Source organism: Halichondria panicea, chromosome 1 (genome assembly GCF_963675165.1).
Source record: "Halichondria panicea chromosome 1, odHalPani1.1, whole genome shotgun sequence".
Taxonomy (NCBI): domain Eukaryota; kingdom Metazoa; phylum Porifera; class Demospongiae; order Suberitida; family Halichondriidae; genus Halichondria; species Halichondria panicea.
In genome coordinates, this window is record NC_087377.1 from 4,178,393 (window position 1) to 4,197,435 (window position 19,043).

At 39.8% G+C, this 19,043-nt stretch overlaps 1 protein-coding gene and 1 long non-coding RNA gene across 9 annotated transcripts in view; both read right to left on the reverse strand.

Annotated features, from left to right (window-relative positions):
- LOC135337602 (uncharacterized) overlaps positions 1-234 on the reverse strand; it is a 64,909-nt gene extending 64,675 nt beyond the window's left edge. For all 3 annotated transcript variants that reach the window (XR_010395197.1, XR_010395198.1, XR_010395199.1), the window contains exon 1: positions 154-234. This is a non-coding gene — a long non-coding RNA (uncharacterized LOC135337602). The remainder of the gene's footprint in view (positions 1-153) is intronic.
- Positions 235-969: 735 nt separating this feature from the next.
- LOC135334762 (uncharacterized) overlaps positions 970-19,043 on the reverse strand; it is a 45,017-nt gene continuing 26,943 nt past the window's right edge. For 2 of the 6 annotated variants that reach the window (XM_064530092.1, XM_064530100.1), the window contains 11 exons: positions 12,077-12,193; positions 11,569-12,018; positions 11,368-11,511; positions 11,188-11,313; positions 10,947-11,138; positions 10,541-10,899; positions 10,386-10,488; positions 10,006-10,308; positions 6,969-9,586; positions 6,744-6,868; positions 970-1,293 (listed from right to left, as the gene is read on the reverse strand). In XM_064530092.1, the coding sequence (XP_064386162.1) occupies positions 8,663-9,586; positions 10,006-10,308; positions 10,386-10,488; positions 10,541-10,899; positions 10,947-11,138; positions 11,188-11,313; positions 11,368-11,511; positions 11,569-12,018; positions 12,077-12,193 (2,718 nt within the window). In that variant the 3' untranslated portion in view covers positions 970-1,293; positions 6,744-6,868; positions 6,969-8,662. Of the gene's footprint in view, positions 1,294-6,743; positions 6,869-6,919; positions 9,587-10,005; positions 10,309-10,385; positions 10,489-10,540; positions 10,900-10,940; positions 11,139-11,187; positions 11,314-11,367; positions 11,512-11,568; positions 12,019-12,076; positions 12,194-12,268; positions 13,368-19,043 lie in introns of those variants that run through there. The other 4 variants (XM_064530083.1, XM_064530056.1, XM_064530065.1 and 1 more) reach the window with 4 other exon arrangements.

Below are 19,043 nucleotides of genomic sequence, written 5' to 3' on the forward strand. Positions count from 1 at the left end.
ACTGATCACTATTAATAGTGCGAATCATAGATACTATATAAGGACAGGCGATGAACCTAACAGCACAAAATCGCTTGCGCTTATTAGGCTTTTAGTTACAATAATTATGCTTATGTTTATTGCATTATTATAGTACAAAACAATCAACTTTACCAGTTGCTCGGGTTCAGACACTAACATCTCCTCACTCTGTGTGTTTCTTTGTCCCCACGAGGTTGTGTCTACTACGCATGTGCAGAAAGAGTGAGCCCCACCCCCCTCATTTTGTGCAAATTGTCAATTTTCCAGGAAAGTGGGTGTTTTCAAAGCAGGCAGAGCTATCTTTGATTGCATAACTTGAGTTGTGAACGTCCAATTTCTCTTTACTTACTAGATTTAGACTACCTTATTATAGCAGTGTGGCTACATCAGTGTTATGCAATCCAGGGTAATGGCTGTAAATATATCCTAGCTGCTTAGACCAGAGGAGGTCCACCAACCATGCGAAGTAATTGTGCAGATGCAGCACATGCATGCATGGGGAGCAAAAGGACAATAATTATGGTCCTATCTACATGTATAAGCCTCTTCACAGGCCTTAGCCTTGGATTGAAGAGAGAAGCATCCTGCCATGGGATTGAGGCTAAGATCTCTAACAGAACATGAGACTCAAGAAAAGCACACATAGAACCAAACTATGAACTATAGAATATTATTTGTCTGATCAAACTTATTAATTCATCACACTATCAAGCTAGCATTTCAATTATGTGCAACACCAGGTTTTAAATTGCTGATTGTCTTCATGCACTTTAGCCAATGATCAGTGGCACACTTTTCTAATAATTATTACATCTCTGTGGTGTGGCCAATTTATATAGCAAGCACTCCATAATTGATCCTAATTTTTTCAAAATGTTCACCCCGCCCTTATTAATTTATATTCATAGTACAAGCTTTCCCTTTTTCTTATTAAGTATGGCTCTCCAATTAATATTTAACTTGCTCAATATTTAGTTACGTACATGCAGTGAACATACAAGTCATGACAGCAAGCAACTGCGTGTGCATCACAAGCAAAAAGGGATAATCTTACTGAACATGAGTTTACACACGCAAACATTCTGAGAGTTATATTTTGACAAAGAACTCAATATAGTAGCAGTAGTAAGCTATGACCATCCATAGCCCTGTGCCCACGAGGTTAGCGGAGAGGAAGATGAAGTGTGTGTCTGCTTGGTGAGGCCAGCTGAAGGGGAAGTAATCCTGGAACACCTCGATCGTGACTCACGTACACTAGAATGGAGTTCATGCCTGCAGGGAGGAAGAGGGAGTGGTCAGGTGTGTGTGTGTGGGGGGGGTGGGGTTCAGGTGTGTGTTGGGTGGGTGGGGTCGGGTGTGTGTGTGTGTTGATATTAAGACACATGAGAGAACAGGTACAGCACCTCTAATAGAGATAATTATCTCTAGACATCAAGGGTACATGAATACTAAAGTTAAATCATTCTTGCAACGTTGGTTACTATTTATGCCAGCCATCATTGAGTATGGTATAGCAACAGCTTCAAAAAGGATGTAAAAGACGCAGCTACAAACTTGGATATTCAACATGTAAGTCTGTTTCTAAGTCAGTTTATGCCTCGAATAGCCGTATATATTCAAGATGTGTGTGTGTATGCATGTGTGTCCGTCCAGCTGTAACTGATTGCAACGAAAACTATATAGGTTAGATTTTAACTGCAAACTAAAGCTAACTAGTTTACTTACAGTGAAGGTCTTTTCAGAACTGTTCCTTTAGTATTATTATCATATCATCTCGCACAAAGATTCTATTCATTCAAGTTATGAGTCGAGTTAGTCTTGCACTAAGGCGGCTATAGCTATTAATTTTGTTAGCTATACAAGAGTCTGCTGCAAAGCTGTACTGTATACTGCATTGGCTATATGTGAACTCTGACCTCTTTTGTACATGCAGATCCACCCCTAGCCTCGATTCAAGGCCGATTAAAATACGGCCTGGTGCCTATTGCAGGGGTGATAGTGCGCATGCGCTTCAAATTACCCAGAATATGGGTAATCGTACTACGAACGTAAAACCTTAGTAAATTACACAGGAAATTAGTCCGTTTACTAAAAATATGTTCGTAATACTTTATCTCTATGACTGAGTTCTGTAAAGCTGTGGCTTATGCCGTCTATTGCGTTGGTCTTGTGTAATTTACTAAGGTTTTACGTTCGTAGTACGATTACCCATATTCTGGGTAATTTGAAGCGCATGCGCACTATCACCCCTGCAATAGGTACCCGGCCGTATTTTAATCGGCCTTGAATCGAGGCTATTACCGTATTATGCTCGATCAGAGGCCACTCTTGTATAAACGCCACTCTCAAATAGTAGTCTCAGTGAACTTGACTCTATAGCTAACTATACATGTACGTATATAGCTGCTATAGGTAGGTAGCAGCTTGTTAGTGCTTCATAAAGCCGACTTTCTCATGGCAGAGTTCAAGTTTATGCAGGTGAAAAGAACTTTTGATGGCTATTGAAATGACGCTCTTGAATAGTGGCCTCTCTCTCGAATTTGTAGCCTCCTCTTCCAGCAAAATGTAGCCGCGGGTCCTGATCAAGCATAATTATACGGTATACATAATTACCTCCTCTATATAAGCGAAGCAAAACATGCCGAGAAGCATTAGCATTGCGCCAGCTTGAATATTCATTTTGTAATGCCACTCTTTTTAGGTGACAAAAGTCGTCATGCCGCTTGTCTAAAGGTCCTGTGCAACTCACTGTCGGGAACTAAGCACTATGATGTTCTCTATAAAGAGTACAAGGTGAATTTCTAAACCAATGGAGGTCTCGCTATAGTAAATTTTAAGTGCAACTTAATTAATTACAGATGACTGACAAACCAGAAGATGTGTGCCATTCTAAATACAATGCTCCAAGAATACCAGCATTTGTGTCAGCTGAGTCAACACAGTATTACATATTTGTAGAGCAAGGAGTGTTGTGTGAAGTGCCTTCTCTCGAGATTGCTATTTTTTTGTTCTTCAGTTCATTTTATGTTTTTCATTTGGCATATCCCAAGGAACTGAAAAATGTACTGTTCTTCTTACAAGACTACATTCTAGAGCAACCAGACTCGCAGTAGAGGCCTGGAACATATTTGGCTGTGGCAGCAGATATTAAACGATTTTCCAAGCAGCAAGCAACAAGTAGCGTCGAATAGACTAAAACAAACTTGAAACTCAATGCAGGTTTGTTGACTCTTTTCCCCATTCTCTTCATTTTAATATGTGTATGCATTGTAACACTTCATTCAGTTGGAGTAACCTTTAAATCACATACTTATTTTAACTATATCATATATACGAGTTATAATTACATATTTTTCTTCAGGTGGGAGTAACAAATATTTTAGTTGTATTAACTAAAATCAGAAGTATCAATTCAACTACATTAAAGTATTTTTAACCATCAAGTTCAATGGTTAATTTGAGGGTTAAGGATGTCATCTATAGTGAACCGAGATTTGGGTCACCTGAGTTGCAACCATTTCAACCCATTTTTGAGGGCAAAAATATTTTTCAGTGTACATATGCAACATAACCTTTATTTTTATTGTCTAAGTATACGTACGTATGCAGCCTTTATTACCTATACGCATGTACAGATTCTACGAGCACTGACAGGTTGTCGAAGTTGTATGTCGAACAATTAGCTGATGTTCCGTCTGAAAGGTATACTTACAGTGGTCGTCAACCAGCAACGGACCAATGCGAACTCAGCAAACCCTAATGAAAGTACACTTGGCCAAGGTCGTGACTAATGTTCAGAGACAGCAAGAACATCTTACATTGAAGCAAGACCAGATTTTATCGCGGTGCGTACTTGAGTCAATCAAAGACACCATTGAGCAGTCCGATGACACCTGGCCTGCATCTCAATTCAACCTTCGTTTCCACATCACCAAGCCATCACACATTTCAGTCGCCACCCTCAGTACCTTTTCAGGGGTTGTCACCACCGACTCCTCTCAATCGTTGCTACTCGTTTAGAGCCTGATGACATACCGTCCTTTTGCGAATCAATATCAGAAGTGTCATTCGTAGGTGGAAATTCCGAAATTGCTATCCAATCGACAGGCACAATGTAGTAAATTGCCAGATTTGCAATACCTAGAGGACTATTTAAGTGAAAATCAAGTATCTTTAAGTGGTGGAAAACCCTCTGACATAGCCTCTTACTGACAGAGACGTAATTTATCTCAGTGGTGGACAATCATATCCTCCTGCAAAGCAAGTGTCGACACCTTTCGGTAGCGGACATCCCTCAGCATCTAATAATTTGTACACCCGGCCATTATCATAAATGATACTATGTACGTGTATACTGATCGAAGATGGGCAACAACAATCAAGCTAAATCAAAGTTGCAGAGTTATTTCAGCTCAAAATCTGTGCAGATATATGCTAGGTATGTTCACTGTTTGTTGCTATAAAAAAAATTATGTACTTTATGTCTTTTACCACTGCCGCGCCATATCCATAGTGTACGTATCTTCTCCCCATGCATGTTAAAGGATTCTGATGGACACTTCGGCTTCACAGGGTGATGGATCTCCTCCTCTTAGAAGAATTGACGGACAATTCGGCTAAAGTCACTATTAAACCAGCGGATAAAAACCTAGGTATCGTAATTATGGACACTGATGACTACTTACAAATCTGTGCGTCCCAATCAGCTGACACAAACACATACACACAAAGTTAGCATGCAGCTTCCCAAACACAGAAATCCACAAAACCCTTCAAAAAACATTAGCAGAATACTCCACGACACTAAAACCGCATAAAAATCTATTTATTACCACAACCGAGTAAGACACAAACGCCTAGATTTTACGGCATCCCAAAAATCCACAAAAGTTTACTGTCTTCCCTCCCTCCAGTTCGCCCAATCGTGTCTCACTCTAATTCCCTCTTAGCTCCGACGGCCAAACTAATAGATCATGTACTCCAGCCTCTAGCTCGATCATACCAGGATTTCCTCCTCAATTCCACCTATCTTCTCCACACACTGCAAGACTTATGCTCCAGATAATGCAATCCTGGTAACAATACGTAGAAAGCCTATATCCGTCAATCCCACAGAAAGAGTGCTTAGATATCATTTACGAACAATGTTGGCTAGAAAACACCTGATCTTATTCAACCCAAACCTAATAATTAAATTATTGCACACAAATGTTATGAGTTTGGTCCTCTTATATTAATTTTAAACAAATAAAAAGAACTGCAATGGGAGCTGCATTCTCGCTAACCATTTCAAACATTTTCCTATCTACAATACTAGAAAAATTTGTCTGGTTTTAGTTGAAAAAACTTTTGGCTGCAGAGTTGGTAGTATGCTAGGCTGCACGGTGTGCTGTTGAAGCTGGGGGTGTCTTTCCTGGTGGTGAGTATGATATCAATGAACTGCTCGTCCGTTTGACATATTTTTGCTCTAATTATGTCTTGACTGCATGAGCGTCTTGTGTTGAAATGGGATGAATCTGGGTCTCGGTGCGAATCTCTGGATCATGTGATAGTTTTGGAGCACGATTGCTTTCAGAGCCGTGTAGTGTGGAGGTGGTAGACACTTAAAAGTTGGTTTTAATTTGGGCAAATTGAAGAAAACTGGTTCCTTTAGATATTTGTGTCTATATATTCGTATTTAATTTTATTGGTGGTTTTGTTGACTAGAGTCCGAGGGTATTTTCTATTGTATAACCTCTGTTTAAACTGTTGTAGGATCGCAAGATAGCTGTCTTTTGATGAATTTGTACGGATATATCGAATACATTCTCCAATTATTATATTTAAACGTTGCCGGTGGATGGCATGATTGAAACTGCAGGTACTGATACAGGTTTTGGGCTTTTTGAAACGTTCTGGTGTCTAGCACGTTTGTTACTTGAAAGGGAAGGCCTTTGAAGATTGTTACGTCCAGGTAGTCTACCGAAGTTTGGGAGAATGTCCAGGTGTATTTTAGGGATGTGTGGAACTTGTTTAGTGCTGATTAGGAACTTCAATAACTCTTCTAAGGAGTGTTGCCATACTAGGAAAATATCGTCAATGTATCTTTTTAAGAAGAGTGGTTGTTTGGGCTGAGACAAACATCGTAACGTACTGTGCTACCTGCCAATACCTCAAGCGTGACAAGCACTTCCGCAGTACCAGCAACGGAAGAACATACCCCATCAGACATTCCTTCTCATGTACATCCGCCCACATTGTATATCTAATTACATGTAAAAAATGTAAAAAACAATATGTCGGTCTAACAACTAAGCAATTAAATTACCGCATCAGCAGACACAGATCGAACATCACCACTCATCAAAACATCTACATCAGCATACATTTCAACTTTAAAGATCACAATATACACCACCTCTCAGTACAAGCAATTGATACGGCCACCACCCTAGAGGAACTTAAGAAATTAAAACGATATTGGATTCTTACATTAGAAACCTTTATCCCAAAAGGGTTTAAATGCTACTATTGGTTTCTCCTCTTAAGTCGTTTGTTCAATTGTTATCACTAATGTGTGTGTTGCCACTTATAATCATGTTTCTGCTGTAAAAATGAAGGCTGTCAAACAATGCACAGGTTATATATACACTTGCAACACCAGAAAATGCGAGATGGGTCCCCACCAAAGTGGGGGACCCATCTCTATCTGGGTTATAAATTATGTACTTTATGTCTTTTACCACTGCCGCGCCATATCCATAGGGTATGTATCTCCTCCCCATGTTAAAGGATTCTGATGGACACTTTGGCTCTTCACAGGGTGATGGATCTCCTCCTCTTAGAAGAATTGAAGGACAATTCGGCCCTACAGAGGAATGTGCGAATGACAGTAAGTTATCTGCTGCAACGTACGTACGTATGTAACATTGTCTCTGTGTTTCCAATGATGAGGTACACTCTCTCACCGTTTCGACTGATGGATCGCAACGGCGGCAACCAACTCCCTCACCGTTTCGACTGGTGGTGGATCTCCCATCTGTGCAACGACGGCAAAAGTATACAAATGAACTTCTGCTCCTCTAGAGTAGACTCGCAAGCCGCCACTGTTGCACGCGAACAGTAGACTGGTCAAACTCCGTGTAGAGACTCGTGTTGCACAGTCAGCATATCAGATAAGATGCTAAGTATGTGATAAGTGGCTGCGGCTTTCGTGACGTTTATTTATTATCGTGACGCAAAGTATAAGCAAAAGATGGCGGAGTGTAAGCTACTCACAATAAGTAAAGCTATTGAAGAAAGTGCAAAGTGTATTGGATTTTCATACCTCAAAAAAGAACAGCAAGAAGCTATGGAACACTTTGTGAATGGAAAAGACACGTTTGTTTCATTACCCACTGGCTACGGAAAATCTGTTATTTATGCTGCTCTCCCTGGAGCCTTTAATAGAATTAAAGGTATGTTTATTCAGAGCTAGCTAGCTGCATAAGTAATTTTCCTGTTCCAGGTTCAACAGGCAGCATTGTTGTGTGCATCAGCCCGCTCACTTCCTTGATGATGGACCAGGTGTCGAATTTTCAAGCTAGAGGCGTTAAAACAGATTTCATTGGTGACAGTCAGACCGATCCATCTGTCAGAAAGAAAGTATTGCGTGGAGAGCTTGAACTTGTATATACAACCCCAGAAAGCCTAATCAACAATTGTGTTTACCGGGAAATGCTCATGTCACCTGTGTATAAAGAGAACTTACGGGGACTAGTGGTGGACGAGGCTCATTGCGTGAAAACATGGGGAGATGAATTTAGAACTACATTTGCTGAAATTGGAACACTTCGAAGCTTAGTCTCAAGTAAAGTAAATGTTATGGCCCTCACAGCAACTGCAACAACAACCACATACCATATTGTTATTGAGCGATTGTCAATGGTTGATACTGTGCTGGTGGCACAAGTTCCTTTCAGAGATAATATCAGTTACCATGTTAAACGAAGAATAGACAGTGACACGCTTTCAACATTATTTAGTCAAGAATTGAAGAAGCTTCGAAATTCATTTCCTAAAACTCTTATATATGTCAGGACATACACAGATTGCTACGGTTTGTATATGCTACTAAAGAAAAAGCTTGGTAGGCACTTCACAGAGCCAGAGGGTTATCCAAATATGTATGGTTATCGGCTTATAGACATGTTTAATCGAGCTATGACTCCTGCTAAAAAAGAAGAAGTTGTTAAGTGTTTCTGTGAAAGAGACACTACTCTACGTGTCGTTATTGCAACTACTGCGTTTGGCCTAGGAATTGATTGCCCAGATATCCGGCAGGTGATTCATTGGGGAATTCCTGTATCTCTAGAAGAGTATGTACAAGAAAGTGGACAATGTGGTCGTGATGGAAAACAGTCTAAATCCATTTTATATCTCGGAAAGACTACAGTACATGCTTCTAAGGCAGTCCTAAACTATCTGTCAAACTCTGATAAATGTAGACGTAGGTTACTATTCAGAGAATTTTTACTGTACAAGGAGGATAATGTTAAAGCAAGAGGTTGTGAATGTTGTGATGTTTGTGCACTTTCATGTTTTTGTTCCAATTGTTTGTCACTCAATGATGTAACAGATGATGATTATGATTGAAATTATAATTGAAATGCCAAAAGAATTTTCACATACCAGAAAAAGTTGTTTTAATTTTATCAATAAGTTCATTGGTTGTAATTCTTTCAAGAATACCTCTTTTCTTCTTGAAAGATACGTACCTCTCTATTCGATGTGGGTTGTAAGTGAATGTTTTTACTTCTCTTAGTACCTTTACAACATGTGTAAGGTCGTCCCCAAAACTGCGGAAATTATGTCGACCAGACTGTACGTGCCCTACTGTCTGCTTCTCAAAAACATTGCACACGTGGTGTAATGTTGCAATTGCCTTTCCGGCTTTGACTATTTTAGAAGAGCTGACATTGGCACCCATATTTCTAATACAAGTCTTCAAACGTCGATTGAGGTGCTCCATATGTAAATCACATGGTATATTGGCACCAGGAACTCCTTGCGTATTTATGCATCGACTCCACAACAGCTGTGTCTTCTGCCTCTCTGAAAATGTGCGATAATACTGATCGAGTACTATAATAGCCTCTTTGGCATAGTTTCTATGGCCTGTTACTTTAAAAATAATAAGCAATAATTTCCAATAGCGAAGAATCCTTTTACCGTCACCTTCTTTAACTGCGTCATGGAACCCATGCCATATCAAACCAATTGTTAAGAGATCCGTTCCGTAAAGGTACACGTTATCATTGCATTCGCTTGGCAATTTAGACAAGGACTCTAGATCTGGTATCCGAAGAAATGTTGAGATTATTCTTGATGTGAGTTCGGAGATATCTTTTGTTTGAGACAGTTGTTGGAGAGTATTGGCAGCCTCGACAACGTGTGAGTGTACCAGTAGCAACATAAAATCTTCACATGAATTCATGTTTTTTTGTGGATCTGATGGTACATTTGTCCTATGTATCACATTTCTGAGATTGTACATAGTGCCTTTCTCTCCCGATGATTTAGTATCATAGAATGCTCCCCAGATAACCTGTACATGTGGATGCATGTGTATATAGCAAGAACGTATACATAGGGGACGTACAATATCATGCATTCATATAATAATTATACCAATTTAAGGTGACTACCGTAGAGCGGACATTTTCGAAGGGCTTAATTAGCTGTTTATTTCGTGGGTTTATAGCAATCCTACGTACACAAAAATTATAATAATAATATACACGATAATTGTTCTTTAATTAGAATTATTTGCTAAAAACATGCTAAGAAAAGGCGTGACTTCCATGAATGTTTTTAGAGGCCTTGCAATCTTAATGTGCCTGGAAAGTTTCGCTTTATACAGTATCTAACAATACGCGGAAACTTCTTGATAATTATATATACGTCATTATGTTTTGTGTATAATACATTATAATTTACGGAACAGTTTTTCTCTTAGGAACGTACCTTCATTAAAGTCATTCTGCTGTGCCAATCCTCAATTACCGGAGCAATTCCTTCAAACCTGTCTGCAGGGTCACTATGTGTGTCTCTGAGAGCTTGGGCCCCTCTAATCCGTGCTACTGTGAGCTGGTCTCCTCCAAACAAAGTTTTCAAAAACATCGTGTTATTCACTAAAACTGCATCGCCATTAGGTAGTGTCATCAAACCCTCTGACGCCTCTGTCGGGACTCTATCCATGTAAGTGTCCAAGATCTGACTCATCTCATCCAACTTGTTCTCGTTTAGAAGAAGCACTCCAAATGGTACCTAAAATGGTGACAACATAATTTATACGGTATAATTAATATATATAACTCTGTACTCTTCATTTACATAATACTCACTGTTTTGGACTTAGACGACATCTCCTTTTTGTATTCGCTGGCTATATGTCTTGAAATGTGTTTGGCATCATTCTTAAATTCTCCCAAGTAGCACACAATGATACTGAAGATTAATTATAATAATACAACCACGCAATGAAATATTTCGATCTTACCGAGAAACAAGAATCCCAAGTTCTTCTTTCAGCTGCTGCACCTCTTCTTGGGAAAGTTTAAAGTCATTGTAATCAGGATCACGTTCAGTAGGGGGGATATCGGATACTTTTGACATGTCTACACGATCAAGTGCTGCATACCCATGAAAATAATGTAGAGATTGACCTTTATCGTTGTGTCGTTGATATCTAGGTCTTATATTTTTGTCGATGTTATCACCCACAAACTTAAATCCGGACCATGCTGTACAGTGAGAGTATTGGGTTGAATTATCATGCTGTGATGAGTGTTGGGATGAGATGGAATCATCATGTTGAGGATTTCGGCTGGAATCGTCTTGCTGTGAGTTGGTATCATTCTATAATTATAGTGGACAACATTGGAGAGACAATACATTACCATTACCATTGACGAATCCTCTTCTGTCGTATGGTCATGAAAGTCATCTTCTGAGATCGGGCTAAATGGAGGAGGTTCAATATCATCCTCTACTTCATCACCATCATTTCTGGTGGAATCTTGCTGTGATGATTGTTGGGTGTAATCATCTTGTTGTGGGTTTCGGCTGGAATCATCTTGCTGTGAGTTAGTATCATTCTATATAGAGGAATAATAATTATATATAGACATGCAGACAACACATTACCATTGACAATGTCGCATCGTCATAAAAGTCCTCTTCTGAGATCGGGCTAAATGGAGGAGGTTCAATATCATCTCCTATCTCATCTTCATCAAATGGTGTGAACACATACATTGGTTCAGGAAGAGCCTGTGTGAAACACTATGACACAGCACAAACTTAATACACAGTAACAGAACATACGTTAGCTGGACGTTGTATCAGAGGTCGTAGCTCATCACACCATGTCTGGATCTCTATGTCATGGTCTTCAGTGATCGTTTCGATGATGTTCATTGTCCCTTGGTAGGACATGCATATCCTCAATGGACGAAAGTTGGAAAAAACCTAATGTGAGTATACATATATAAAGCAGATGGTTACACTGTATATAATTATGCTCACCTGTTTTGCTGTTCCATTCCCATACATCATCACAGATATTGCCCTTTGTACTAGACACATTCGCTGGTGCCTGGCTTGCAAAAGCACAGATGCAACAAAACAGAGCATGGGAACTTTGTTAGTGGGTTTAGGGACAATTTGTTTTAGGAGTGCCATCAAAGTGGGAACATTTTTTTGCAACTCAAGGCTAACAGTTTCCCAACTAAAATGCTTTACTGCTTCACAAGTATCTCTAAGGATCGAGTCATGATTATCTGAGCATATTGTGGTGAGTTCCTGTTTTATTTTCCTGGACAACTGAGACAAAACATTCTTTAACTTCGAAGGCGAACGGATTAACTGAGAAGAAATTGACGTGAAACTCTTGCGAGTAACATTTTTAATAACTCTCTTCCTTGATGGAGTGTTAACTTTGAATTTCCGTGTATATTTCTTATATGCTACATGGACCTACGTACGTATATAAATACAAGTATAAATTAGTAGGCTGATCAACCAAATAGCTAACCTCAACATTCGGAGATGCTGATTGTTGGTTTCTGCAACTGGAACTGGATGTCTCTGATGTGGGCCCTTCACACCCAGACTGAGTTGAAATGCTTGCCTCATCACCCTGACACTCCTCCTGGATACAAAGTACAACATCATAATTATGTTCATCACACTGTTAGCGCATGTACGCCTTTAAACTAATATAAACCTGCTGAAATGAATCTGACATCTGAATTTCGGTCTGCCCTGACTGACTACTTGACATCTGAGTGTTGGGATGGCTAGCTCCAAGCATAGCAGAGCAGACACTCTTGCTTCGGGGACCTCTTGCAGTTGAATGATCTAGAGTCCTTTTTGATCCAGGTCTAATCAAGGCTAGAGAAGACACTTTGTCCAATACTTCAGCTCTTAGAGACAGCAATATTTCCTCACAGTTTCTAATGTTTACCAATATCTTATCGCAACTATGACAAATTAATGCTGATGGGTCGTTTGTTTCCTTAAAGCAACTGAGAGGGGCATCAGCAATATCTTGGATAACATCCCTGACAATTGTGCAGCCACTTCCATACAGTTTCTTCCTCCTGCGATGGTCTTTAGGAAGGAGTGACTTGCAGAGACAACATAGTGAGGTCGGTAGTTGAGGCTCCATCTGAGGCCTTCTTTGTTAATAGGTCTTAGACTAAACTGCAGTATACTATCTGATAATAGCGATGCGAGTTCAAGTACGACTTGACAACTGTTAATTGGTAGCTAAGTAGCCTCGATTCCAGGTAATCGGCCTTGAATCGAGGCTAGTAGCTAAGGTAATAATTATGCATCATGTGCCTTCTGACGTCACAATATTACTATCCACAATCATGTGGCATGTTTGTGGTAACCGCATGCGGTCTAGCCACTTGAGTTGCCACAAATATCGTGGCAAACGTTACACGAGTCTCTACACGGAGTTTGACCAGTCTACTGTTCGCGTGCAACAGTGGCGGCTTGCGAGTCTACTCTAGAGAACCTGCCACATCTCTGATAAACAAAGATCTTGGACTTTTGGATCTGAAATGGGAGGCCCACTACAACTCTATATCAGCTAAAGCCTACAAGGTGTTAGGCCTTCTGCTTTTTCGTCTACTACAGCTGTTTGCATAGACCTTGCAAATGCAAAATACACTGTGTATAATACACTGTGTATAACCACTAAGTAGTGACAAACCACAAAGATGAACCACAAAGAATCACATGAGCTCATGTACAGGCCATGTGATGAATGTTTGCTGAATCCATCCAGACTCTGCATCCAGATCACAAGAAATCAGAAATGGCCTACTCCTATCCTTACACTCATCCAAGCCTGAATTATGTGTATCCACAGGCAGCTCCTCATCCAGGTTTTGCTGTTGGAGCAATGAATCCTGTAACTACAGGTGTTGCTGCTACAACCAACCAGTCAGCACAATCTGTTGGCATATCATATCCGTGAATATCAACCGCCCTGACTCTCCAGTAAGTGCTAGTCATCAGGCACGCAGTGTATTAAAACATATTGTACTGTGTGTGTACCTACATACATACATGCACACATTAGTATAAAGCAGACATGTTTATTTGTGCAGATCGATATGAAATACTTTGTCCGTATCATCCCTGTCAAGAAAACAGAAGCAATAACTCTCGAATGGAATGGTGAACATAGCTTATTTACGTCGCCAACAATACTCAAGATGAAGCTAATGGATTTCTACAAGGAAAAGCTGCCCTCAAATCCTGACTTGTTCGTTCTTGGTTATATAGTGAAACGAGGTGGGAAAAGGGGCATTGAAAAGGAACTAGATCTTGCCTCTATGTATACTCAGTTTGATAAAGGAGACCCTATAACACTTTACTGCGAAATAAAAGCTATAATTTCTGTACCAAAACGAAAACGAAAGACAATTACTGATTCAGATTCAGATGTAGAAGACCACGAGAGTGAAGTCAAAAAAGCAGCAGACAAACTAAAAGAGAAACATCAAGAAAATTATGACAAAAGGCAGTTGACCCTTTGGGGTCGTATGATAGTCAATAAACAATGGATTTCTTACGATGATCCTCCTGATGTACCTCTTATAACTGGTGGACTATGGAAATTTCCACGGAAAGAAACTATCTCTGAAGCCATCACTGGTGCAGCGCTGGCTTTTGCAAAAGCTATTTCTCCTCAAACTAACCAACAATCATCAAAAACCCCAATACAGAGTGGTGTATCCCCAATGAGCAAAGCCCGGGTTAGTAGTGAATACATAACGCAGTTAAAATTGCTACAACAGCTGCGTGATTGTGGTGTACTCAGTGATGATGAATTCATGGAACAAAAGTCAATCGCTTTAGACAACATTAGGAGCATAAATGCAAGAAACTGAAACTTTGAACATGTACTGTATATAATATGTGCAGTGTGCATTAATTGTAATGAATATAAAAAAAATACATAAATTTATTCAACCAACATATCCTGCATGATTGAACCACCCAAAGCAGTCATCAGCTGTCACTAAAGAGAATGCTGCTTGTACAATGTCAGTGGCACATGCCGCTCCAATCCGTCCAATAGCTTCATCACTTTCTTTCAAAACAGCTTTAATCTTGGAAAATAATTCTTCAATGGGATTTAGATCGGGTGAATAAGGGGGTAGAAAATGTACTAGCGCACCAACACTCTGAATTAGACTAACTGCACAGGAAACATGATGGATGGATGCGTTGTCAAGAAATACAATGCTTCTAGGATTTCTACCATTGAATGGGAGTAGTTGAGGTATTAGAGATCGCTCCACAAAGTCACAAAACACGTTACCATTTACACTTCCTGTAATACTGTCAACACAATAACTCCATTCATATCCATTGCTGCCACAGAATTTACCCTTTTCCCTCTACATAGCATCCTTCTTGAGGTAGCACGTTGTCCTTGCAAGGCATACCCAAATTTCCTCATCGAATCTCTAGCATCACTTCCTGTTTCATCTACAAACACACCATCATTTCCGGTGTATAGATTTCACAATCACAAATAAATGATATTCTAAGATGTTCATTTTGCTGTTTGGCAACCATGTGCAACTTTTTCCTTGAAAAATTGTTGCGCTTAAGGAACCTGCAGATGGCTGACTTGCTCACTGTACTACCGGTCTTGACCAACAACTCTGAACATATTTCGCGTAGATAAGCAGCAGGTTTCTCCAAAACAATCTGTAAAATGACAAACTTTTGTGACTCTGTCAGTGTTTGAGGTCCTTTGCAGTACTTTGTATTTACAGTTCCTTCAGCCTGAAACTTCTTCACTGCTCTCCATACAGTGGACGTGTCTACACATAGATTAGTAGCTATCTGCTGGTATGAAAGTCCCAGCATAAGGCGTTGGTAGACCATTCTCCACTTTAGGTCCTCACCATATGCCTTGGTTCTACATACTAAAAGACATCTTTAAATTCTCCTTTTTGAATTTACATGTACATGTAATACTATTTGTTTGCATAGCTACAATATGGTGGTTTTGTGGTAATGTAGTGAATGGTTTAGTATTTTGCAAGGTCTATGCAAACAGCTGTAACTCGATCAAAGCTAAGAAACAACTCTACCTTTCCTTAGTGAGATCTCAGCTATCATATGGATCTCAACTCTGGTGACCAATGCTGCTCAGACATATTGTCATTAGAAAATACAAAGGAGAGCCACAAATCAACCTAAACATTCTCCCACTCATGTACCACCTTGAGCTACAAAAATCCTTCAAGCAGATCTGGTAGTCCCCGTAGCAACTGTATTATGTGTTAGTATTATTATGGTAACCTGTCTCTACAGGCTTGCCATCAGCATTACAAAGTCAGTGTTACATTTCTGTCCTTATGCTGAAAAAAAAATCAATTGAATTGAATTGAATTGAATTGAACTAACTCTCTTACTGTTTCGACTGGTGGTGACCGATTAATAAAATACTATGGAAGATCACCAAAGGCTTGAAGATGACAATCAGTGATTGGTGTAAGCAGTGGAACTTAGCCCTATAAACCCCACCAAATGCAGTGCAATTCAGTTCTCCACCCAAACTTCTTCATCTCAAGAATTGGCCCCTTACACCATTGGCCAGAGTGATATTCCCTTTGTAAATTCACAGAAAGACCTAGGTGTCAAATAGCCTATCGTGGAGCGAGCATTTTACTATATCTCTCACTGGTGAGATCCCAAATATCTTACCGCTGTCAACTGTGGCAGCCGCAACTTATAAAAGTCTAGAAAGAATACAGCGTAAAGCAACAAAGTATATCCTGAATGACTACTCAAATAACTATAAATCTCGACTTCTTGAGCTTAGGACTCTACCGCTCACGTACTGGCTTGAAATTCGACTTACACAAGTATATTAAGTTTGCTAACAACAGGACAAGAGCAAAATAATGGTGTCAAACTTGAGCACAAATTTGTGAGGCTAACAACTACGCGAAACTTCTTTTTCATCCGTATATAGTCCGGCTCTGGAATGCTCTCCCAAGAGGTGTTTTGGATCTAGAGTCATCATTGAACACAAACAAAACACACCTTACAAAATACCTGTGGAAACATTAATTTTTTATCGAGAACTTCGACCCGAACAATCTTTCGGCTAACCTTCTGTATTTAACGCCACTACTAGTGGCCATCAAATGTGCCATTATGCTGTAAAAAATCAGCACTTGCCTCTTCTATATAATCTAACACCATTATGGATTGCTCCAAACTTTTTTGTTTTAACATAATAATCCTGATCTGCATTTGCAAAAGTGGATTCATCATGAAAGTAAAATGGGAGTGATACATCTACTATCTAACTCAGTTAATTTATCGAGAAATTGTTTTCTATATGCTACCTTTCCCTTTTGATGGTTCACCTGCTTAAACCCCAATATATGTAACCATTTCCTAGCCGTTTCTCGAGTTATAATACATTCATGTTCATTTTCGATCCACACACGAAATATTTCAACTGTTAAATTAGGTACACCTAACAAATTTCCTTGCACTGACACAGAATTCCTCATTTTTAATCAAGCTGTACGGCTTTTTGATACTCTTACCCCGACTAGATGCCAGAATGGTCTCAATTACTGCAATTACAGATGGATCTACATTAACTAGTGAAAGATAATAATGAGCTGCCCACTTGCGTACCGTTTCAGCATTAACACCACTTATGTCAGCTGCCCTTTTAGACGCATCAACTATACCGTCCCCCACATCTTTACTGCTACACTAAAAACCTTGAGGGCAGTTGCCTTGTGAAGCTCAGGGCTTATGTTTCGCTCAACGTAGTCCTCAATACTATCGCTGCCCTGGTCAAAAACGTCTGGGCACTGCTTGAGCATTTTCTCTGGCAATGTCCAGGTGTATCTATTATTACAACCAAAAATGCTGTCCCCTCTTGGTCGCTTGACATCAGAGGTCTTTCTCAGGTTATCTTCGGCTTGTCTCTTACTCTCCCTAGGTTGGGTTAATGGGATTTGATTAGATATGTCCCCTAGAATACTAGCGATCCCTCTCCTTTGCCGGAGTACTGGTGAGATAGTTGCTGGTGAGGAAGTTGCAGTTGCTGGTGAGGTGGATGTAGTTGCTGGTGAGATAGGTGCAGGTGAGGTAGTTGCTGGTGCTTGTGGATGTGGTTGGTTCCGTTTGGAGTAGCTCCTGGAAAATCCATTGATAGTTAGCACAGTTGAGTTGAATCGCTTTGAAATCTTGGAAGGACGTTGAAATCTGCAGCTGCAAAAGAAGCGCGGGCTATTTATATAGGTCGGAGTACAATATGTGTCACAGGGCGTGGCAATTATTTTACATTAATACGTCACAAAAAGCAGGAAAATCAGCCAAAATCGCCGTTTTTGACAAGAAGGGCCGCCTCTAGCCAAGACAAAACTCTTCCAGCTCCTGGTGCATATGAAAAGTATACTATTGTAGTACATGCTCCCCAAAAATCAGACATTAACTAGCACAAACTCGAAAAATCAATGCCTAATTAGAACCTCCCAGTAGCCTGCACTTCCGCTGGAGCTCAAAAGATGTGCAAGGTAATGAAGTACTTACATAACAAATTTCAGATCTTAACTCAAACATTATAAGAGTTTCATGCCTCCAATGTACACATATTCTAGCAGCGAGTGATGATGCCATATGAGTGATGATGTCATATGAGGTAACAGGTAGTGGGGTGAGGCTAAATACAGGATCTAGTGTTAGAATATCCATAGATAATACTATTATCTATGGAATATCAGATATGCAGAATATCGAATTATTTTGAGACGACGACGAAGAAATCATCAGACAGCTAGCTATGGGGTAAGTGTAACTTTTCTTGCCCTAGAGTCCTCAACACAAAATACACAAAATACACAAAAAAATAGTCAAAAACATTTGGACCAGTTGAAGGAAGGTCTGTACATCCTGCAGGGACTACGTTGGCAGCTAGCTACGGTTATAATAGACACTTCATATTTTTTATGTGACTGTTAGATCGAGACTGTCAGACTGCCGGTGTTCTAACAGAACTATATCTACTACATTGTGTAGTAATTCACACGCACTGTTATGGACTCTATATTGAAGAGCTAGGGGAATTGAATGTGACTGTGGAAAGTGCACATGTAGATACTGTCAGGTAAGGGACAGCTTAGTGATGTAGCGTATAAAGGTGATGACTATGATAATTATAGTGTTGATGAGATACGTTGAAGCTTAATCTTATGGCCGCATTCCTTAATTGAATGTACTTTTTTTACATAGTTAAATACAGCAGTATGAATTATTTATTGTTGTTTCAGGGTTCTGGAGATTCATCGCCTTAGACAGGAGAACAAAGAGCTTCAAGAACTATTTGACAGTCGGGACACAACTGTATTTATACTGAGGAACCATTGAGGTTATGTTACCGGCATGCATGGCAATGTTATAAGGCAACCTCCTCTTGAATTCAATTGATCCTC